At 43.9% G+C, this 23,879-nt stretch overlaps 1 protein-coding gene across 1 annotated transcript in view; it reads right to left on the bottom strand.

Annotated features, from left to right (window-relative positions):
* TACR2 (tachykinin receptor 2) overlaps nt 1-18,781 on the bottom strand; it is a gene marked incomplete at both ends in the record, with an annotated part of 37,484 nt that extends 18,703 nt beyond the window's left edge. The window contains 3 exon segments of the mRNA XM_081954103.1: nt 8,575-8,612; nt 8,615-8,741; nt 18,456-18,781. Of these exon segments, the coding sequence (XP_081810229.1) occupies nt 8,575-8,612; nt 8,615-8,741; nt 18,456-18,781 (491 nt within the window).
* Nucleotides 18,782-23,879: the final 5,098 nt, after the last annotated feature.

The following is a 23,879-nucleotide window of genomic DNA, read 5'->3' as shown; positions in this document are numbered from 1 at the left end:
GGGTCCAGACAGAAGCACCCGGCCGTCAATGGTCTCCACTCGCATCGGAGGGTCTACCGGGCACAGAGGGACGTGATATTTCGTGACAAACGCTGCATCCATAAAATTCGTGGTAGCCCCGGAATCGACCAAGGCATGGGCTGGAATTCCCTGCGGACTACCTGACAAGAGAATGTGCGCTGCAAGAATCAGATGTCGTGGAGGCCCCTCCGCCTCTGTTCCGGCCTGTGCCCGACCCGAAGTCTCCCTCAGATTGGGCCCCGCCCGTTTCCCGACACGTTGCTGAGGGGAGGCCGCAGTCCGCACAGCCCCCCTACCCTTTTTGGGGCAAACCAAAGCCAAGTGTCCAAAATCCCCACAGTAGAAACACAACCCCCCTGCACGCCGTCTGTCCATCTCCGTGAGCAACAAGCGGGGTTTGGCGGCACCCAACTCCATGGGCTCCTCCCGTGCAACTGCAGTCTCGTGAGGGACCGGCACCCTACTGGTCTCCTGGGACACGCGGCGAGGCCTCCGCCTCTGCAGCCGGGCGTCTATCCGGAGGCACAAATGAACCAACGCGTCGAACGTTGGAGGCCTGTCCACCCTCACAAGCTCGTCCTGCAGGCCATCTGATAGGCCGTCCTGGAAAGTGTCCATAAGGGCTGGCTCATTCCAAGCAGAGTCCTGACTAAGCAGCCGGAATTCGCTGACATAATCCTGCAAAGAACCACGCCCCTGGTGCAACACTTTCAGGAGTCTGGTGGCTGTTTCCCCCTTAATGGGATCTTCAAACATCAGCCGGAGATGGTTACAAAAACCCTGAAAATCGTCCAGCAGGGGGCTCGGTTGGGCGAGCAATGGAGTGGCCCACCTCGCTGCTGTGCCTGAGAGCAAGCTGATGATAAATCCCACCTTCGTCCGGTCAGTGGGAAAGTCCTCCGCTCTCAAGCTGATAAACAGCTGGCATTGGCCCAGGAACGCTGCAAACATTGCTTGTTTGCCATCAAACTTGTCTGGTGTAGCCACTGGACATTTCCTCCTTGGCTGGAGGGGGTTTGCAAGCCCCTGGAGCTGAGAGACCTGACCAGCCAGCAAAGCAATCAGTTGAGCCAACTGGGCCATCTCAGCTTGTAGTTGCTCCATTGCAACTTAATGGAGTTTTGTTTGGGGCAGGAATCAATCTGTTCTGACCCCCTCCTCTTGTATACCAAGACACTCCGACACAAAGTCTCTTCAAAGATGTTTATTGACATACAGGTTCCACCTTGGCAGCAATCCAGCCTGCCAAGGTCAAGATAGCACTCTGGGCAGCAATCCAGCTACAGCGACACCCCTTGGCAGCAATCCAGCTACCAAGCTCCAGATAATCACCTTAGCAGCCAAGGTCCAGGGAACAGATTGACAGTAATCCAGGTAAAACCTTTAGCAGCAATCCAGCCTGCCAAAGTAGGACACAGATCTGAGCTTCTCCAACTCCAATGATCAGTTGATTCCTGCAAAGGGTGTGTCCACAAGCAGTCCCTTTATAGTCTGGAGAGGAGTCTAATGATCAGCAGCTGAGAGCCATTATCTCCGGTAATTGCTCAATTGCTCCTTACGCCGGGTAGCACGTCGGTAACGAGCATCTAATAGCTCACTGCTGTCTGACTCACTGTCCTGTGACTCCTCTCCACTGCTCCAAGGCATGACATCAGGAGCCCCCTTCCTTTGGCTTTCACCACTGCTCCATGCCTCAGGCGCCCCCTGGTGGCCAACCAGCCTCTCTGCGCCCTGCTCAGCGTCGGAACCCTGTCCAGGGTCCCCCACCTCCTCTTGAGCCGACTCAGAGGACACCTCGCTGTCGGAGTCTGGTGGCAGCGGCACCGGCTGGGCCACAACACATACATATATATATGGTAGTTTTTAAAAAAATGATTAATAATGGCTTGTTTGAGGAAGGGTAGTTTTTGTTTTTGCTGTGCACTACCTACTCACATTATTTGAGTTGGTGGCTTTATAAACCCATTCCCATCCCTCCAAAATCTCTATGGGCAAATGCTTGTCTTGACTTATATAATTCATCACTTTTTCAAGGAGATTCCAGTATTTTTTTAATGCTGTCCATCAATTTTTCTTCTCCCTTTTCCACTTTCCCCAATGTTGCCAAGCATAATTATTTTCTTGGAGGGTGGCTATATATATATAGGTGAATTTTCAAAAACATCAGGCATACTCTTCCACAAAATGTATTTTCCCTCCTTGTCTTAAAGTGGGATTCAGAACTTCTAAAGCAGGGGTGTCCAACCTTGGCAACTTTAAGATGTGTGGACTTCAACTCCCAGAATTCCCCAGTCAGGGAACTGATGTCCACAAAGTTGACAAAGTTGGGCACCTCTGTTCTAAAGTGTGGTTAGATAAAAATTTGAGGCTTTGTCTGAATCCCAAGTGCTTCACTTTTTTGGGGGGAGGATTCCTGATCCTGGAATGTCACATTCTAATGAAGATAAAAACAATTATTTTGTCTGTTGAAGAGAATCTGCAGTATTTTTCCATCTATGATCTATCATCCTTCTATGTAAGTGCAAACATGATACAGTAGACTAGTAATGGCGAACCTATGGCACACGTGCCACAGGTGGCAGGCAGAGCCCTCTCTGCAGGCACGCAAGCCGTTACCTCAGCTCAACTGCACTGTGCATGTGCACATACCTCCTACCAGCCAGCTGATTTTCGGGTCACTTCTGCGCATGTGCGTAGGGCGTGGCCAGGGATGGGTTCCTGCCAGTTCTAATCTCTTCTATAGAAGAGGTTCCACAAATCTACTGTGCTGTTTAGAACCAGTTTCAGCTCCCTCCCCCGCCCGTCCGCACCACACTTGCCCCGCCTGCCGCTCACTGATTGGCTGGCTCACCAGTCGCCTCGCCTGCCTCTAAGAGTCCTATCTAAACCTTAAAGTCTTAAAGCTGTCAAGTTTGAATACCCCTGGTTTTTTTTTTTCTAAAGGGTTAGGGGTGCAAGGGTCTTGTAACTTGACGGCTTTAAGACTTGCACACTTCAATGCCAGAGTTCCTGAGCCAACATGACTGGAGGAGGAATTCTGGGAGTTGAATCCACAAGTCTTAAAGCTGTCAAGTTTGAACACCCCTGGGGTTTTTTTCTAAAGGATTAGGGATACAAGGGTCTTGTAACCTGACAGCTTTAAGACTTGCGTGCTTCAAATGCCAGAGTTTCTGAGCCAACATTTTGGTTGCTAAGCAAGAGTGTTGTTAAGTGAGTTTCACCACATTTTACAAGTTGGCCATGCCCATCCAGTCACATGACTGCCAAGCCACTTCCATCCGGTCACATGGCCAGCAAGCCACTCCCACAAAGCAGGCCACATCTACAGAAGAGGTTCTAAAATTTTTTGAAACCCACCACTGGGTGGGGCGCATGTGGGAGATGTGTGCGCATGCTCAGGGGTGTGTGTGGGTCACATGTGAATCGGCGGCAGTTGCACAGGGGGCTGCAACGCTCCCCTGCAGTACTTTTTTGGTCCCAGGAGGCTGCAGGAAGGCCTACTAGGCCAAAAATGGGGCACAGGGGAGTCGCACACGCATGTGCAGGGGGCAGTGCATGGGAGGGCATGTTGTGTGTGCATTGCACTATGGGTTCACATGCGCTGTCGTGTGTGTTAGCGCATGCTTTCGGCATGTGATGACAAAAAGGTTAGTCATCACTGCAGTAGACCTGTAAAAAGGCAAAGGACTTATTACCTGACCATTCTGAAACCAGATGTAAGGCAGAGCTGTCAATCATTTGGCATTTGTGTTCCTCCTCTTTGCTTGCATTAGATTTGTCAAAATTCTGCACATTTCTCACTTCAGTCTACGTGGGAGACTTACGTAAGCTGCTGTCTTTGGCTGTGTGGTCAGCTCACAGCACATTTGGCCAGTCCGTGATCATTGATGATGTTAGATACTTGTTCTAACTACAGTGGTTTCCACCAAGGTCCTCTGTTCTGGCAGGAACAGAGGTTTAATCCCATTGGTTGAAGGGTCTGACAGCTCCCTATAAAAGGGCTGCTGTCAAACTCAACCTTTGCTGGATTGTTCTCACTTGTTGTACTTAATAAAGAGCTATTGTTACCGTTAAACCTGTGTGTGCCTATCCATTACCCAATCTAACACTGGCGATGAGGATGGGATTGGAAGGCAACTAGGGGAACCAAAAAGAGTGTAGCAATCCAGCAAGTACATCCAGCCCGGAGCTCAGGGCGTTTTGAGTAGCCATTTTTGAGTGGCAAACTCAAAATGCCCTCTGAACACAAAATGGCCATGCACACCCCACCGACTCCTTATGACCAAGTCACCAAGCACTGGGACTTGTACATGCTACAATTTGACTGCTTCCTCAAGGCAAACGACCTCATGGGCCTTTCTGAAGGCCGCAAGAAGAACATGTTCCTCGGATACTGTGGTCGGGAAGTGTTTGAGATGGCGAAAGACCTCTCTGAGCCAACACCGCTCCAATCAGTCGTCTGGTCCATGCTCCAGAAAACGCTGAGGACCCTTTATGCCCCCAAGCCATCCAAGCACGTTCGCCGGCATGAGTTTAACATCAGGAACCAGAAACAGGGCGAGTCGATTAATGAGTATGTTGCAGTGCTTTGCAAGGCTGCAATGTACTGCGAATTCTGAGACCTGGACGAGCTAATTCTGGACCGCATTATTTGCGGTGTGCGGGACATTACCTTACAGAGGAGGTTAATCGCTAAATCTAACTTCACTCTGCAGATCGCACTGGACGAGACCAGGGCATCCGAATCAGCTGTCAAATCTACCGAGACTCTGCAGCGCCAAAGCGTTCAACAAGACGCGAAAAAGAGAACACGCGTACATCACAAGGCTGGAGAGCCTGAGAGCTCAGAAGGCGAGGAAGATGACAGCTGCCACACGCGCAGTAGCCACGCCCAGCCGGCGTGCAAATTCAAACCCATCTCCTGCCTTATGCTAGATCTGGAGGAGACCATGCCAGATTGGTTTGCCATTTCCGCGACACAACTTGCCAGTGCTGCGAGTGAAAGGGGCACATCACCAAGGTGTGCCAGAGCGAATTCCCTGCCACTGCCTGGCAGCCTAGAAGCACACCAAACTGCCAACAGAGGCCCAATCAAGGGACCTGGCAGAAGCCACCATGGCGCTCAAATGGCGACAATGGAGTCACCTACCACACGTCAATTGGCCAAGTCCGCACCCGGTGGCCCAAAAAGCTGAAGGTCACAATCCTCATCAAGGTCACTCCATGTGAGATGAAGACCGACACCGGGTCATCAATGACCATCATGCCGTGGTCTACCCTAAAGCAGGCTATCCCTAGCCTAAAGAAGCAGCATCTTCACACCCCTGACATCCGCCTACGCGATTACCAGGGAAACCGGGTCCCCATCATGGGCCAAGGCACCTTCCAGGTGAAGTTCAAGCACTTCAGCGGGAAACTCCCAGTGACAATGGTCAGTGGCAACCTGCAGAGGATCCTAGGGCTAGATTGGTTCCAAGCCCTGGGCCTAGAGGTGACAGGTATCAACACCTTGAAAGACAACAGTACTGAAGCCATTTTTAAGGACTTCGAGGATGTCTTTGGCACTGGTCTGGGTAAGTATGTGGGGACTCCAATTTCCTTTAGTTTGGACCCCAACATAGCCCCAATAAAGCTAAAACTCAGGAGAGTATCTTTTGCTCTCTGCCCCAAAATTGACAGGGAAATTAACAAGCTCGTAGGCCAGGGAATCCTAGAGCTGGTCGATCACGCACGCTGGGAGACCCCTATAGTGACACCTGTCAAATCTGATGGATCTGTCCGCATCCGTGCAGACTACAAGTGCACAATAAAGAAAGTGCTACAACAAAGCACCTACCCTGTACCCATTGTACAGCACCTCCTTCATTCATTAGGCCCCAGAAAATATTTTGCTAAATTGGACATGGTGCAGGCATACCAACAATTGCCTGTAGATGGCGCTACAGCGGAGGCCCAAACCATTGTGACACACAGGGGCGTATTCAAATGTCACCACCTGCAATTCGGGTTTGTATCGCCCCTGGACTGTTCCAAAGCGTCATGCAATGGCTTTTGCAGGGAATTTCTGGAGTCGTCCCCTATTTCGACAACATCTTGGTATTGGCTGCAAATGAGGCACAACTTTTGAAACATGTACGAACAGTCTTGGCTCGAATTAGAGGCAAAGGCCTCCTTCTCAAAAAAGAGAAATGCCAAATTAACATGCCAAGGGTTGAATTCCTAGGGTACCTAATCGATGGTTCCGGGATTCACCCAACCACACAAAAAATTAAAGATATTCAGGACGCCCCCACACCTCACAATCAAACTGAACTGCAGGCATTCCTCATGCTCCTTAATTTCTACAGCGTCTTTCTCAAACAGAAAGCCACCGTTGCTGAGCCCTTACACCGTCTCCTGGCTAAGAATGCCAAGTGGCCATGGGGCAAAGCCGAGGCTGCCAACAGGAGTAAAACGACTCCTGTCGGCGAACTCCTTTCTAGTACAATACAGCCAGACCCTGCCGTTGATGCTGACCTGTGACGCTTCCCCATTCGGCGTTGGTGGCGTCCTCAGGCACCACATGCCCAATTGAACCGAAGCCCCTATTGCATTTTACTCCAGGACCTTGTCCGCCACAGAGCAGAACTACAGCCAGCTGGATTGTGAGGCTTTGGCTGCAGTGGCTGGAGTAAAGAGGTTCCATGAGTATCTATATGGCTGGAATTTCGAACTGGTTATGGACCACAAACCATTGTTGGGCTTACTGGCTGGGGACTGACCTACTCCAGTGTCATTATCACCTCACATGACCAGGTGGACCATCTTCTTAGCTGCCTATTCCTACCGCCTCATCCACCGACCAGGTTCCCCTTTGGGGCACACTGATGGAATTAAGCTGCTGCCCACTGCCGGAATTTCTCACTGACCCTACCCCCGAGACGCCGTCCTCCTCATTGACTGCCTTGAGACTGGCCCTGTCTTGTCCAGTGACTTTGCCCGTCACTCTGCAAAGGACTCCACCATCAAGCAAATTTTGAACTGGGTGTGGAGGGGGCGGCCCAAGGGGCCTGTTGGGGCTGATTTCAAAATGTATTTTGCCAAACGTGATGAGTTATCGGTTGTTAATGGCTGTTTACTATGGGGGGACTGGGTCATTGTTCCACCCAAACTATGCATTGCAGTATTAGAGGCTTTACACGTAGGGCATCCTGGAATTGTCAGGATGAAGTCTTTGGCTAGGAGTTACATGTGGTGGCCTAACATGGACAGGGAGATCGAAGAATGGGTGGCTACCTGCACACCGTGCCAGGAGTCCAGACTCCCCCAGAGGCACCCGCTAAGGAGTGGGAGTGACCTCAAGCACCATGGTCTAGGGTGCACATTGACTTTGCTGGCCCAGTTCATGGCCAGACATTGTGGACGCATACTTGAAATGGTTAGAGGTAGTCCTGATGACCTCCACTATGGCAGAAGCGGTCATCAAGGTGCTACGGAGACTTTTCTCCATGCACGGCCTGCCTGACGTCTTGATCTCTGACAACGGGCCCCAATTCATGGCCATGCAATTTGAGACTTTCCTAGCAGCTCAGGGAATCAGGCATGCCCTGGTCGTGCCATTCCATCCAGCCTCCAATGGTCAGGCGGAGAGAATGGTGAGAGCTGCAAAAGTGGCCCTCTCTAGGATGGGCCCGGGAGATTGGCAAGCACCGGTTGATCACTATTTGCTAATTCAGCACATCACACCCAGTGTCACTACAGGGAGAAGCCCATCCGAGCTTCTCATGGGTCGCCGGCTAAGGTCCCACTTAGACCGGCTACACCCCAATTATTCTGCCTCATAACCCCCAGACTCCAAAAGCTAGATTCGGACATTTAGTGTAGGGGATTCGGTATACGCCCACAACTACGCCAGGGGAACTCTGTGGATTCCTGCCACAGTGATAGGCATCACTGGCCCTCGCTCTTACCTCCTAGAGCTCGAGGACGGTAGGAATTGGAGAAGGCATATTGACCAACTCTGTGGCCGTCTCTCCAACTCCACTCTTAGACAACCAGAGGTAACTCCTGCATGAGTTAGCCAAAGCCCTACCCAAACGGAGCAAACACTCACTCCTTCCATGGCCAGCTCAAGCCCGAGGGTATTGGGAAACTTATCTGGTTATGTTGGAGGCCCGCAGCGAGCTCCGAGTGAACCGGCGCTAGAAGTTCCAGCCGCGGCCTGTGAAAGGTTCCAGGAGTTTTCACCAAGCGGAGCTGCGGAGCAAACAGGTCCATCCGACCTGTCCAAGGAAACCCCTCCTACTGAACTGCGCAGGTCAGGCAGAGCTACCCAAAAGCCCGCCTACCTGCGTGACTACGTAACAAGTAGGATTGTTCCATCCAAGAGGGGAGGGGTATTAGATACTTGTTCTAATTACAGTGGTTTCCACCAAGGTCCTCTGTTCCGGCGGGAACAGAGATTTAATCCTATTGGTTGAGGGGTCTGACAGCTTCCTATAAAAGGGCTGCTGTCCGACTCAAACTTCGCTGGATTGTTCTCACTTGTTGTACTTAATAAAGAGCTGTTGTTACCGTGAAGCCTGTGTGTGCCTATCCATTACCCAATCTAACAGATGACTTGCGCATAAAAGAACTGCGTAAAAGCTAGTGCACAAGCCACCAGCCAGATTATTCCTATGATCTCTTTTGTGTTCGCTGCAGAAAGTTTTTGCTTGAAAGGGTGAATGATTGCCATGTACCTGAAAGAAACAGGGAAGAATCAGAAGGAATGGATTTTTCCATTGAACAACTATACTGAGAGGGTTATAGTTGAGACAAAGTCATTGTTTCTACATCAATTTGTAGAAAATGTCAACCTAGCTTCCTGTAAACCTAACAGGTTATATACAGTTAATGCCTTCTAACTTATCTAGAGCAATATGGGCCTTCCCTAACACCTTTCCTAGGTTAGCAAAGGGATTGTCAACCCTGACGCTGATCTGACCAAGGGCATTTTGAGGCTTCAGTGTTGCCACACTGCAGCTGGGGGATAGGGAGGGGGGAATAGAGATAGCTGGGGTTTTGTAGCCAAAACAAAATGTTTTCTCCTGGGAACCAAGGACATTCCCACAGGTGGCTGGAGAGAGGAGGAGTAAAGTTACTAGGCAACTAGATGGTACCTTGATTGATCCATGTGACTGATTGGGGAAGGAAAAAACCTTTACTTTTAATTAGGTGAAAACCATGGGAATATTCAGTCGGTTTTCACCAGCCTGTGCCAATATGACACATCCATTAAAACTATTCTTTGAGGAAACTACCTGCCTCGGAGTTCTGTTTGCTATGGGTGTATTACTTGGAACATTGACAGGGATCTCAAAAGTGGGAAAAAAGGAAGAATATAGATGACAGAAAAAGAAAGGGAAATCTGCCCCATCAGCAGCTGCTCCAACCCTGCTCATCATGAGCATCTTTAAAATGCTAGAAAGCAGATTGCCATTCCTCTGGTCCCAAAAAATTGAAAGAGGCCCTTAGTGCATGCAATTAAACATTTAAGGATCTTTGCCCCACAATTATTTCAAAATATATATCCCAACATACGCAATTTGTAAAATGCAAAAAAATGAAATGAAATAAAAATATTGCGAGATGCAAAGCCATGATTTTGCACGTCAGGTTCCGAGGGCCATAATGTATACTCTCTTTAGTGCTCTATGTGCCAATATGTTTCCTTGATTATCTCAACTCGCCTTGTTAAAACAATATAGAACAGTCCATCTCTTCTGTCCATCTCCCTAGCATATTGCTACCAACTGTAGGAAGAAATATCCATCTGATTCAGTTCCAGCCGGGAGAAAGACACTGGAAACATGGAGGCTGATTGGAAAGATGGTTTAATGGTGAACCACCAAGCACATGGTTCTGGGCAGCTGACCACATGGAGTTGAGAGTGGGTGGCTTTTATACCTTCTCTTGGGTTTTGCACTTGAACTTCCTGTTCCTGTGCAAGAACGTGTATTCTATTGGCTGTTGTCAGATTCCCAAGGGTCATGTTTGTCGGAGCTAAGAGTGGTTGCAGTTTGGACTGATGCAATGAAGGGGCTTGTTGTGCAATGTGGTGAGCTCTGCTGCTAGATGGGTTAATCCTATTATGACCTGGAGGATAATGTCTCAATCCATCACCCTGGAGCTGGAGGTCTTTTGTCTTATAGATAGGCTGGCCCAGTCTTTCTTAATGGGCACCAATATCTGCTGGGGGCAGGGAGCTGCTTTCCATCTTTAAAACATGTTTCTTCTTTTATCATCCAGGGAAATGCAATATTCTGTCCTTTTAATAGTTCTCAAAACATTTCGTTCTTCTGGGAGAGGGATGATGCTAACTTTCTACACAACAATCTTGAATTATGCAGATATAAATCCCAAGGCAAGGTCCTCTGTAATTCTTCCTCATCCTGTTCTTTAAAATGACACATTACTTTACCGAAACTCTAATTTCTGCGAGATAGAAGACAAAAATTAAAGGGCAATTTTTACAGGATCACTTTTCCTTCCATTTTTCTAACAGAAATAGGCAACGATGACATTATTTGACTCTGATTTATGTATTTAGTTCTGGAAATGTTATGAGTCACTCTCCTTTTTCCCGTTAAGGACCGTCCAATCTTATCCCTTGCAGCTGAATGCTGCATGTTGAAAAGCTTTCTATCTCACACCTGTTTTTAACTGTCATATCAGACGTCTAATTTATACTTTGCTTGGAGGGCAATGAGCTGCTGTGTACATCCATGTTATGATTTTAGTGCAGCCATGAGAACGTATCATTTTTGGCAACACTGGGCCTTCCAAATTCATTTTTCTGCATCTGTATAGCTAATCTAGAATCCCTTGAGAAATAAAACTTAGGCTGTTTTTCTGCCCTGGGCAATTCATGCACATAGAAAATAGCTGAAGAATATACTGATTTGCCTTTGTGATCAATTTTAAAGACTTTTTAAATTTTCATTTAGCCAAATCAAATAGTATGCAAATTATATGCTCCTACTTAGTGTTTTTTCTTTTCTTCTTTTCTTTTTCATTTCCTTTCCTTTTTCCTTTCCTTTCTTCTTTCCTTTCCTCTTTCCTTTTTCTTTCTTCTTTCCTTTCCTTTCCTTTCTCCTTTCCTTTCACTTTCTTTCCTTTCCTTTCTCCTTTTCTTTCTCCTTTCCTTTCCTTTCCTCTTTCCTTTCACTTTCCTTTCTTCTTTCCTTTCCTCTTTCCTTTCCAATTTCCTTTATTTTCCTTTCTCCTTTCCTTTTCTTTTTCCTTTCCTTTCTTTCACCTTTCCTTTCTTCTTTCCTTTCCTTTTTCTTTCCTCTCCTCTTTCCTTTATTTTCCTTTCTCCTTTCCTTTCTTCTTTCCTTTCCTCTTTCCTTTCTTCTTTCCTTTCCTCTCCTTTCCTTCCCTTCCCTATCTCATCTCATCCCATCCCTTTATTTTATTTTTGTGAAAAGATCTCTAGGTTTCATACAATAGAGCATCAACAAATGTTTAGGGATGACAAGTATTTTTCCTGACAATGTTTTTCAGCCCCCCCTCCCACCAAATGCACAAAAAGCAAAAACTTAATAGATGAACTTGGTCCTGATCTTACTACAGGTAGTCCTCGACTTACAACAGTTCATTTAGTAAACATTTGAAAAAAGTAACGTATTACCGTTTTTTACACTTATGACCCTCCCTATGGTCATATGATCAAAATTCAGATGCTTGGCAACTAACTCATAATTGTGACGGTTGCAGTGTCCTGGGGTCATGTGATCCGCTTTTGCGACCTTCTGACAAGCAAAGACAATGGGGAAGCCAGATTCACTTAACAACCATGTTACTAACTTAACCACTGCAGTGATTCCAGTGATAACTGTGGCAAGAAAGGTTTTAAAATGGGGCAAAATTCACTTAACTAATGTCTCACTTAGCAATAAATTTTTTTCGACTGAATTGGGCTCGTAAACCAAAGATTATCTGTCATTGCAGAAAACAAATGGTTGTCAGGCCTGGAAGCCATCTTTTGCTTTGGGCCTTCAGGCCTGCCACAATTTACTGGGAGGGGGGATTATATGGACTATGGGAGATATATAGTCTAAATAACATTCCTTTCTCAGAGAGTCAAGCACATGCACCTGGAGGGGTGTGACTGGGAGGCATCTCCAATTGGGATGGTGCCTGATTGGACCATGTGATGGACATGTGGGTGCTGGGCAGGGACTTGGGCTTTCATTTGGATGGGGAAAACCTGGAAGCTTTCAGATTCGGGTTTTCCCAGATGTGCCAATATGATATCTCCAATAAAATGGAACTGTTAGGAACTTTGAGAAAACTCAAGTCTCAGAGTCTTCTTTCTTGCTTGGGACCCTGACAATAGCTACATTTAATTGTAATGAAATCTGACTCATGTTTATAAACTTATGCAAGGAGGATAAACTTAGCTCACCTCTTTTTGTGAAAAAGGTTGCAACAGCAGTTTGAAAAGCAAAATATCCCCTGTGGTGGCCTTCTATGGCCTTCAAAAGTGCCAGTAACTTCCCAGTTACTGGCACTTTGGCATCTTTAACTGCTGATTGCTCTCTGACCTACTTGGGAGGAGAGCACTCTTTACACACACCAGCAGTATGTGTGTGTGTGTGTGTGTTTCAAGGTAAAGCGATCAATATCAGCAAAGACCAGTGAAAATTACTTAAAAGTGACTCATACAATATAAGAGTTAGAAGTGTGGCAAAGCAGAGGACACATCTAGATATACAGCGAGTCCTTTTTTAAGGTCCATTCGTTTAGCAACCATTCGAAGTTATAACAGTGTTGAAAAAAAGGACGTAGGACTGGTCCATAAATTTGGGACCTTTACATGCTCCTGACGTCATGTTCAAACTCAAATTCGGACTTGTCTGCATTTACAACTAGCTGCGTGTCTCTGCTCATCCTCCCTATTAGATTGGTAATGGATAGGCACACACAGGCTTAACGGTAACAACACCACTGAAGTTAAAGCAAGTATCTAACACTCCCCCCACTACCCTGGGCCTTTGTACTGTGGCACAAGCACTATTGCAATGTTGCTTTCAGATCTTTTTCATATGTTTGTTGGTTTTTAAAATTAACACAGTTTTATTTATATTTTAAGTTATGATATGGCTGTGTGTGTGTATGTTCCAGCATAATTCTGGAATGCGTCAAGCAATTTCAACCAAACTTGGTACACAGATGACTTACTCTCTGGAAACAAATACTGTGGGGGTAAGACACCCCTAACATCCCTCAGGTGTGTATGTGTGTTCTGTTAAGATACAGCATGTTGTGCCTCAAAATAGATTCTACTCTACTGTTGTAAAATGGCTTCTACTGTACAACGCAGTGGAGTTGCCATGATAATGGCTTCACAGTACTCCACAAGGGGGCTCCTCTGGTAAGGGGGAAAATCCAACATTAGAAATTACGTTTGGTCTGGACAATTTCCCCCTATAAATAAATACCTGGGCAATGTCAGGTTATCAGCTAGACTAGGATAAAATTGTTTTTTATTAAATGAATGCATAGGAAAGGGTCTACAGTATGCACCTTTGCTTAGCATTTGAGGCTAGTATGTTTTGATATCAAATTGTACTATGATAAAATACTACCATCTGAGAAACTCAGGAGCAATTTTTCATGGTTTAATTTTGTTACATTTGGGGTTTTTTTTTATTCAGAGGTTACAACTGATTCAGAAGAACAGGTCTTGTCAGTTCCACATCAGTAAAATAAGTTTCTGAACAAGTTGAATAAACATCTTTGATGTATTTTTTTCCAAAAAGGAGAAAAGCAATTTAATTTGTACCTTCTGCCTGTTTAGAATAGACCATACAATAAAAACTTTTACTGATTCAATAGATTTTCCACGCAGAGGAACAAATTTCTCTTGCAATTTATATAATTTGCATTATAGCATTAATTGCATACACTGACATACATGATATAATTTGTATCATTTCACATAAACAATATAAAATTTAATGACATCCTAGTTTCTGATTGACTTTCTTAATTGATGCTCCAGCCATTAAAATGAGTTCTCCTGTATACAGGTTTATGCATAAGGCTGCCTTGCAACTTCGGGGATTCTGGGTAGCTAATAAGTTAAAAAAAACCTATCATGAAAAAGAAACTATGATTATATTCCTACAGGGCAGTGGTGGGTTTCAAAATTTTTTAGAACCTCTTCTGTAGGTGTGGCCTGCTTTGTGGGAATGGCTTGCCAGCCATGTGACCGGGTGGGAATTGGCTTGGCTGTAATGTGACTGGGTGGGCGTGGTCAACTTGTAAAATGTGGTGAAACTCACCAACGCTCTTGCTTAGCAACAAAAATATTGGCTCAGAAACTGGCATTTGAAGCAGGCAAGTCTTAAAGCTGTTAAGTTACAAGAGCCTTGCACCCCTAACTCTTTAGAAAAAAAAAACCCAGGGGTGTTCAAACTTGACAGCTTTAAGACTTGTGGACTTCAACTCCCAGAATTCCTCCTCTCGCTCTTCATCTTGATGATGTGCGGACGGGGCGGGGGGAGGGAGCTGGAACTGGTTCTAAACAACACTGTAGATTTGTGAAACCTCTTCTATAGAAGAGGTTAGAACTGGCAGGAACCCACCCCTGCTCCAGGGACATGCATCTAATATACCAGTAGCTGGATTTGACCATAGATGTAACACAAAATTAAAATAACAAAAAAAAAAATCTAATATTTGATTTGCAAGACATAAACGCAGATAAGGAAATAGAATGAAATGTCTTAAGATGATGAAGATAATAGGAATCACACAGTAGTTAGTCAGAGGGACTTCCTATAGCTATTACATTTTCATGATTGATTTGGTATAGATATACAATCTCAGTAAGTGGCAGTTATCATCATTGATAAAACATTTTGGGAGAAAATTTACTATACTCTGGCCAGGAAAACTCTATAGAGTTGTTAATGAAATGAGTTTGACTTGAAGAAGACTTTATCTTAATTTACAGATGAGCAAGACTTTCTGAGGCAATGGATTACTGAGTTTTGTTAACTTCAGATTCCATGCCAAACAAGTTAGGTTATGCCCAAGTTTTGTCTGATCTTCTCTGTCATGCTTTTTTTTAGATTTGTAAAAAGTAGAAGTCCAATCACTTCCAATTTCCCTGGCTCTCATGCAGGGATGAAATTCAACAGAAGAACCGGTAGCGTAAATTTTGAGTAGTCCGGAGAACCAGCAAATACCACCTCTGGCTGATCCCAGAGTAGTGTGGGAACTGAGATTTTGTAATATCCTTCCCCCTGGATTGGGGAGGGAATGGGGATTTTGCAGTATCCTTCCCCTGCCACACCCACCAAGCCATACCCACAGAACCGGTAGTAAAAAAAATTGAATTTCACTACTGCTCTCAGGTTTCCACAACTTTGTAACTTTTAGCATCTCTAGAAAGTTAATTCAATGAACTGGGAAACAAAATATTACTCCATCATCAAGAAGGATAAACTTACTTTTGTCTCCCTCTCCTTGTTGAAGATTAACTGAAATTTACACACTTTTCTCCTTCCATTAGTTTGCTCTGATTATAAATGTCATTATAGCAGACAAATAATTGGAATGGGTTGTTTGGAGACAGGGGTTGTAAATCACTAGCATTTAATTATATTTTGTGAACTTTCTTTGCAAATATCAAGTTGCCTATGCATGAACACATTTGCAGCTCAGCAAAGTAGTAGAAGAAAATAACTGAAAGGCAAAAAGTTGATTGGTGGGTTTGAACCAATCAAAATTTAAGTTGGTTTTCATTTTCCCACTGGTTCAAACAAAGCAAGACACAGTGGTAATAATGGAGCAGAGAGATTATACCAGAGGCAGTATTCAGCCGGTTCAGACTGGTTCGGGTGAACCCGTAGTGCCGATGATCCGTTGGCCCCGTCCACCCACCCACGCCCTATTCTGTCCTTTATTTCCTGCTTTCTAGCTCATTTCAATCGCACAGCAGAACTGATTCCCTCCCCCCAGCTGTTTTACTTACCGTTGCTGACTTGGAAGGTAATCAGCTAAACTTCTAAATGCTCCATTTTCAGCACTGTGCGCAAGCACTTTAGCAGAAGTGGGTTGCTTCCAGTTCGGCCCACTTCGGCTGAACTGGTAGTGGCATTTAGGCCTGGGTCACAGAACTGGCAGGCTGGCCACGCCCCAAACCAGTTCCCTGGTCGCTGTTCATGTTGTTTAGTAGTGTGTGCGCATGCACAAAGAACAATGATCCTGGGCACCACCTCTGTTCAGCATTGAATTGTTAATGATTTATTTATTAATCAAATTTATATGCTGCCCATCTTTTTGTATAAGAAACTTGGAGTGGCTTAAGGGTAATTCAGCCCCATTGTTACTGTGGCAGAATACAATTTAAGCATTGGGGCAATGCAAATTAAGCCTACTTGATTTTCTGTCAGCTTAAGGATATTAACATATTAACCTGTTCAATTTAGCTGGCCTGGCCTAATACCAATTTTAGTCCCTCAAGTCTGTACTGTTAAATTTTTAGGGGTATGCGTTTTAGTTGATTTTAACTTTAATTATTCTGTACAGTTGAATTTAGGTTTAATTTGCTTTTAAGGGAATATATTTAAGGGTATTTATCTTTTGTACCTGTTTTTAATGAGATGCCTGTACACCGCCCTGAGTCCCTTCGGGGAGAGGGGGCGGTCTATAAATTTTGAAAAATAAATAAATAAATAAAACAAAAACTGCAAGGAAGGCATCTCAGTTTCTTCTAGAAATCTGAAGTCTCTAGAAGACTTGGGTCTCCTTCTGCTGACCCATTAAGGCAGAGTTTTGATGTGTGTTTTGTTTTCCACACAAGCAAGAGCATTTTGGGGGAGGATAAAAAAAAGTCAGGATGGTGGCATGCCAAAAAGGAGGAGGACTTTGATGTTACAGTCTTGGCTGCCATTTTGATTTCTTGACTTTCCCATTCACTGTGGACACCCCGTACATAAGCATATATTGTATTTTTCGGAGTATAAGACACACCTTTTCCTCCCTAAAAGAGGGTGAAAGTTTGGGTGCATCTTATACACTGAATGTAGCCCCACCCACCCACCGGCCCCCACCCTTTGGCCTCTGCCTCCCAGCAATTTACCTCCTGACAGAAAATGGGGAAAATTTGGCTTGCGGAGGCTGCAATAGGCTATAGCAATCCCTGCAGCCTGAAACAGCTGATGATCGGGAGGCCCAAGGTGAAATTGAAAGTGAAACTTGCTGTTTGCTCCACTAGACAAATTCCTGGGAGGCAGAGGCAGATTTTTTTTCTTGTGCTAATCAGGCTGCTTGCTGCTAGGAAGTAAGTCAATAACTATAAATACCTATATAATGTTCAAATTATTAGACTTATTTTTTAAAGACTGCTTTATTATTGTTCTAGACAGCTTAACAAGATGAAGAAGTTTTTTAAAATAAATGCTTGATCTGAAGAGACCCAATGCTATTGTATCTTCTTTTAAATAACAGAGAATACTTCCAGAAAGCACATCAATTTTAACAGGATCTGTACAAGTAGAGTCTGAAATGTTACACTACAAACAGTTTATATTGTGTGTACTGTTTGCTGTTTGTTACCCTTTATTTTCCTCCCCAAAAGCTAGGTGCGTCTTATACTTCGGAGTGTTTTATACTCTGAAAAATACAGTAGCTTGTTTTGGTCAGAATATTGATACTTGGGAAATGTTAGTACACACTCTCTCTTTATAAAAGCAAGATTCTAGCCAAGGACAGAGCTGGAGAAACGTCAAGAGTCTTATATGGTCTTAAAGTACAAACAAAGTATTTAAAGTTCGTTGATTACTAACAAAGACTAAGAAATCTATTGCAAAAGGCTAATAAAGAGATCCCTTTGGAAATGTGAAACAACATTTGAGTAATGTTTAGTGGAATACCAGAAAGGAATGAATTGTTACCAGCAGTTGTGAGGTAGGTCATAATTCTCTTGATGTCCTAACCAGCAGAATCTGAACAAATTATGTAAAACTGGCAAGCACGTTTTTGTAAGACGGTCACAGAAAGTGGATCTTATAAAACAAAACAGCACAAAATGTACATAGCGGTAGATAAGGAATGTCTACTTACAATTTAGGATTAGATAAAGTTAGTTTTACGCAAGTCTACAAGAAGTAAATATTCTTCAGTTCCATGAGATTTATGACCAGGTAAATGTGGCACAATAATCTAGAATTAACTCTTTACTACAGAATCGCTACTCAAAATTTCTAAATATGCAAGCTTTTACATATTCAGGTTAGTCTTCGTATTCTTCCATGTTCATGTAGTTATTCATATTCTAACAGCAACTATTTCCTGCAATTATATATCGATAGTTATTACAACTGAACACCCACTAGTAGATTTATAGTTGTTGTTTTTAACTCCAATGGTAAACCTTTCACCATCACTTTTCTCACCTCTCTGCAGAGACAGCGGTCATGGTATAAATGCTGACAAACATTGCAGTAACAGGAACAAAATTATGAAAACGGCAGAATCCCTCGTCAAAATACCAGACATTATGACAGGCATAAATAAAATTAAAAACTGTGTTTAGGGCACTCATAAGCAGATTGGAAAGAGCCAAATTCACAATAAAATAGTTGGTGACTGTTCTCATTCGTCGATGGGACAGGATAATCCAAACGACGATGGCATTGCCAACAATTGATGCTGTGATTATCAATAAGTAGACAATGGCCCAAAGTGCAATTTGCCATCCAGGCTGGTCAAACGTAGTCATCTCAGTCAAATTAACCTCACTTTAAAAAATCCGATCCATGGAAGCATTCTTTATGCTGGAGAAGGAAATCATTGTCAGTTCTTTCTTTTGCTCAAAAAAACCCCCAAAACCAAACCAAAACCAAGAAATTGGCTGCAATTGACTCGATTTGAGGATTTCAGCCTTTATCAACAGAATAATGAGTTCATCATAATTTCGTAGATTGAATTTAGAAGCATTTGATTCATTGCATGCTCGTTTTCAGTTGATGCAAATAAGTGAGATGAGATGGCTGCTCTTTAACGTTCATGTGCTGATCTTTTTCATTCATATCCCCACAATAGGTGGCGAAAGGAATTTTCTTAAAAATGTTTGTGTACGTGCATGTATGTGAAAGATAAAGCGAGAGGAGAGATAGATATAGAGGAAGAAAAATTAAAGAAGATACTGATAATGCAGCATGGAGGGGATAAGACTTTAGTTTGCTCTTCCTTTGCAATTCAGACCATTACGGAAGCAGCCAAATAGGGGTGGAAAATCTACACTGGCATTTCAAAAGGAGGTGGAGAAACAAGAGAATACAAAATTATGCATCAAATCAGATTTCAGAAAACTGGTTCCTGGTTGCTCTGCAAAGGTGTTGCATTAATCTCTGTTGACTCTACCCCCTCTCTTAAAGTGAGAAGTCTCACAGATGTTACCCTATAAGGATCAAGACTTTTATTCCTTGGGTTGACTTTTTGACTTCCGTGGGAGTTTCAATAAGCAGAACCTGGCCTGTAGAGCACCATAAATTTTGCCAGAAGAGCTTGTGAACAGCCCAAAGCCAAGATACAGAAGACAGGAAAATGATTCAGAAGTCAGAGGAAAACCCTTATTTCAAGAAATCTGCCTACTGACTGCTCAGTGGACCTCTCAAAACAGTTCTAGGCAATCCCAGAAAATGTGTATTGTAGCCAGGATATGTTGTCCTACTGTAGATTCATAGAATATATTTTCTGCCACCTCTGTACTCCCAAACTCAAAGGACTCTTCAGAGTGTTATTCCAAAACATAGAATAAGCTAAGGAAAAACATGTAGGCTCTCTCCACATATGTATGGATAATATCAACCCCTTGTGTGGGAATTTGTGACAATATGCTTCTGTCAAATAATCTCATATATTGCATTAAAGTTCAATCAGGTCAGTTAATAATTACATTCACACATCAAGTGTGGTTGGTTTAAAACTTGGTTAGCTGTTTATGGTTTAGCATTCTATAAGATTATCAAGTTTTTTTATGGTCCAATGTACTGTGCACATCCAGAAAAACTGGTTAATTCAATATCCATGTTCTGTAAGCCTAACCATTGCATAGTGATTGCAAAGAAAGCTCTCAATAGAAACACCACTCCCATTATACTAGCAGATTAATACAACTAAAACAAACAAAAACAAACTAATGAACTTCTACCATGATTAAAGGAGGAAGTTGCCTTAGCTTAGGACAGTGATGGCGAACCTTTTTTGGCTCGCGTGCCACAAGTGGGGGGAGCGCAGGGGGGTTGAGTGCAGGCGTGCCACACCCATAATGCAACGCGCGACCCCCCCCAGTGTGCATGCGCGCACAACGCGCGACCCCACCATTTTTACATGCTTTTTTCGCCCTCCCCAGGCTCCAGGGGCTTTATAGGAGCCTGGGGAGGGCAAAAAGAGCCTCCCCCGACCTCCCGGAGGCTTCAGGGACCGTCCCTGAAGCCTTCGGAGCGCTTAAAACTACCCTCCGAGCAAACCGGAAGTGACTCTGGGGTGCTCGGAGGGTGGTTTTAAGCGCTCCGAAGGCATCAGGGAAGCCTCAGACGGTCCCTGAAGCCTTCGGAGCGCTTAAAACCACCCTCCGAGCAAACCGGAAGTTGCTCGGAGGGTGGTTTTAAGCACTCCGAAGGCGTCAGGGAAGCCTCCGGACGGTCCCTGAAGCCTTCGGAACGCTTAAAACGACCCTCCGAGCAACCCGGACGGTCCCTGAAGCCTCCGGGGGGGCGGGGGAGGCTCTTTTCGCCCTCCCCAGGCTCCTATAAAGCCTCTGGAGCCTGGGGAAGGCGAAAAATAGCTTTTAAAAAGGTGAACTCAGCTGGCCAGCGCACACATGCGCGCTGGTCAGCTGACAGGGCAGCGCCTCGCGTGCCCTGACAAATGGCTCTGCGTGCCACTTGTGGCACGCGTGCCATAGGTTCGCCATCACTGGCTTAGGATATAGCATGTTACCTATCATGCTGCATTTAAGTTTTCCCTTTATGCTGCTATTATCCCAAATGTTCAGTGTTACAGGCTGGGTTTGATTCATATGAATGAATGGAATTGTTCCATCAATTTCACTGGGAATAAATTTGACAAGGTCTGAGTTCAGTCCAGTGAGGACAGGGGTAGGATGCTACAGGTTCACCAGGGCTTGGGAGAACCCATAGCTAACGTTATGGCCGGTTCGGAAAACCTCCAAATCCCACCCCTGGCTGACCCCGCCCTGCCCACCCACCCCTCCCAGGAGTCTCCACGCGGCCCATTTTGGATGCGGGGTAAGTGTAGGACCCACGTGGAGGCCCGGAAAGGGGGAACAAACGGGCCTCCTGGAAGTTCCGGAATGCTGGAAGTGGGCCCGGAGCCTGGGGAAGGAGACAACCTCCACTCCCCGTCGTGATGCAGGAGGCCGACTAGGCCACGCCCACCCAGCAACCAAGCAGAGAACCCGTTGCTGAAATTTTTGAAGCCCTCCCTTGAGTGAGGGGCATAACTCTGATTACTTACAAAGAATAAAAGTCTTGTATATATTGTAAAAATGATATAACCTTTTGTCATGCAAATTACTGTCTGAGGAAACAAGCTAAAACCACACCTTATATATCCCAAGGTTTCTCAACTTCAATTTCCTTGAAACCGTGGCCAGTTTTCAAACTCATTTGAACAAGATTTTAAAGAACTGTGATTTTAGCATCAATTAATGTAAATCATAAACAAATTGGAGAATGCCCATGGTTAAATTTTAATCTTTAAAATTTCTGATGAAAATATTTTAGCAACTTTTGAAGTTTTTCTCAGAGATTCAAATCTTGCACAACTTCATGAAGAATGCGAAAGACCGATATACTTGGATATACTTGACCTGGGAAAGTATTTTGTTAAATTCCAACAAAAGTGAGTATATATATATATATATGTGTGTGTGTGTGTGTGTATGTATATATATATATATATGCTGGTTTTGTTGTATTCGGGTCTTTTCCCGTGTAAGGTTGAGATTGTCTTTGCAACGTTTCGGCAGGATCACACCTGCCATCTTCAAGCTGTGGGCTTAAAATGTGATCGGAGCTGCCGTCTTTCTGTAAGTCTTGGTGGGAGGGGATGGGGTGCTGGCTTTGTTTCAGTAAGTGGAATGATTGGTTGTGTGGTTGTATCATGATTGGTAGATAGGTGCTGATTGGTGCAGGTTGTGTGTGCATTGTTGTTTTGTATTTTAACGGCTTGGGTGGTGGGTGGTGTTCGTTTGTTGGCTAGGGCTGGTTTCCAGATGTTTGGTAGGCGGGAGGTATCATCACGTTTGTTCATGCTGTGGGGGTGTTTCTCTATTTCGATGGCTTCCATGATTATTCTCTTGTGGAGGTGTTCTGTTTTGGAGATTAACCTGGCTCCTTCAAAGTTGATTTCGTGTCCTGTAGCTTTAAGGTGCTGGAAAAGGGAAGAAGTTTTTTCTTTTTTTCTTACTGCATTTTTGTGTTCTGTGATGCGTGCATTTATTCTCCTGTTTGTTTGTCCTATGTATATTGCTGGGCAGATTTTGCATGGTATTTCGTAGACTCCTATATATACATACATACATACATACATACATACATACATACATACATACTATACATATATATAACTTCCTGGATTTAATGGATTCTTAATGATTATTTTAAACAGCTGTATAGTATTTCCAATGGTAATTACATACTTTGATGGAAAATTTCAAAACTCAGCTGTTAGGTTTTATTGCTAGGCTTAAACACAAAGAGGAGGTCTTCCTTGGGTTTAGCAGAAAAATTCTGTTCTGCTACTAAAGAAAGAAAATACATTTAAAGGTCACATGTAGGAAGTCAAGAAGAATTTCAAGCAGGTTTTTGTATTTTTGCACAATGGAATTATTTAAAAATCTTTAGCACAATTTATCAAGTAACACGAAAGTTTTAAGATACAGAGATGACCTGTGAATAAAATTAAAAGAAGTGTGTTAGTAAACACAGGGGTTTGTTAAAAGCTAAGTATAAGATTCAATGTGATGGGCCATGTATAAAACCTGAAAGCTTCTCAAATATGTTAATATTAGACACTGACACATTTCACAGGTCCTGTAATGCTACTTATTTATTCTCAATCCCTTCATTCATTAGCTTTCTTGTTGGCAAGGGGGCAAGAACAAATTCTGCAGTTGTTGCCCACATCAATGAGCTATTCTTCCTCAAGAAAATAGCTTTTTTGTGTAAGGCCTGAAGTGATACATTTCTCTCTTTTAGCTAGGTTAATATCAATCATGCTAGCTAAATGACATCACAGCATTTCACTTTCCCCCTTGAATTCAGCGTGGGGAAATAATGAGATTAATAATAATAATAATAATAATAATAATAATAATAATAATAATAATAATAATAATAATAATAATAATAATGATTTTGCCGTATAGAAAATTTTATTATGAGAAAAAGATTCTAACTGCAGGTTGCTTAGGCACTGACAATATATTCCACAGGGCTGATGTATATAATGTTACAAATTAATGCAATAAATCCTTAGTGTTGTGAAAATGTTTTTCATCTTATCTGCTCTTAAAAAGTTCCTTGCCATAATTCTTAAAATAAACAGGCCCATGCTAAGAGCTCCATATCACTGCCAAACATACGGTAATAAAATGACCTCCATAGCAACATTCAGATCTTAAAACACATTTACAGGTAAGTGGAGGGAGGAGCGTGTATTAAGGATTACCTTAATGAATGAATGAATGCATGTGTACCTTTGTCCACATTACTGCATCTGCAAATAGTTGTCTGGCAGTTGTTTGGAATATCTTGATCTCTTCTGGGAAAGGAGGGGTCAGGGAATCC

Source organism: Natrix helvetica, assembly GCF_964273705.1.
Source record: "Natrix helvetica genome assembly, chromosome: 5".
In the NCBI taxonomy this organism is placed as follows: domain Eukaryota; kingdom Metazoa; phylum Chordata; class Lepidosauria; order Squamata; family Natricidae; genus Natrix; species Natrix helvetica.
Note: the sequence above shows the minus strand (reverse complement) of the source record. Positions and strands in the feature narration are given on the sequence as shown.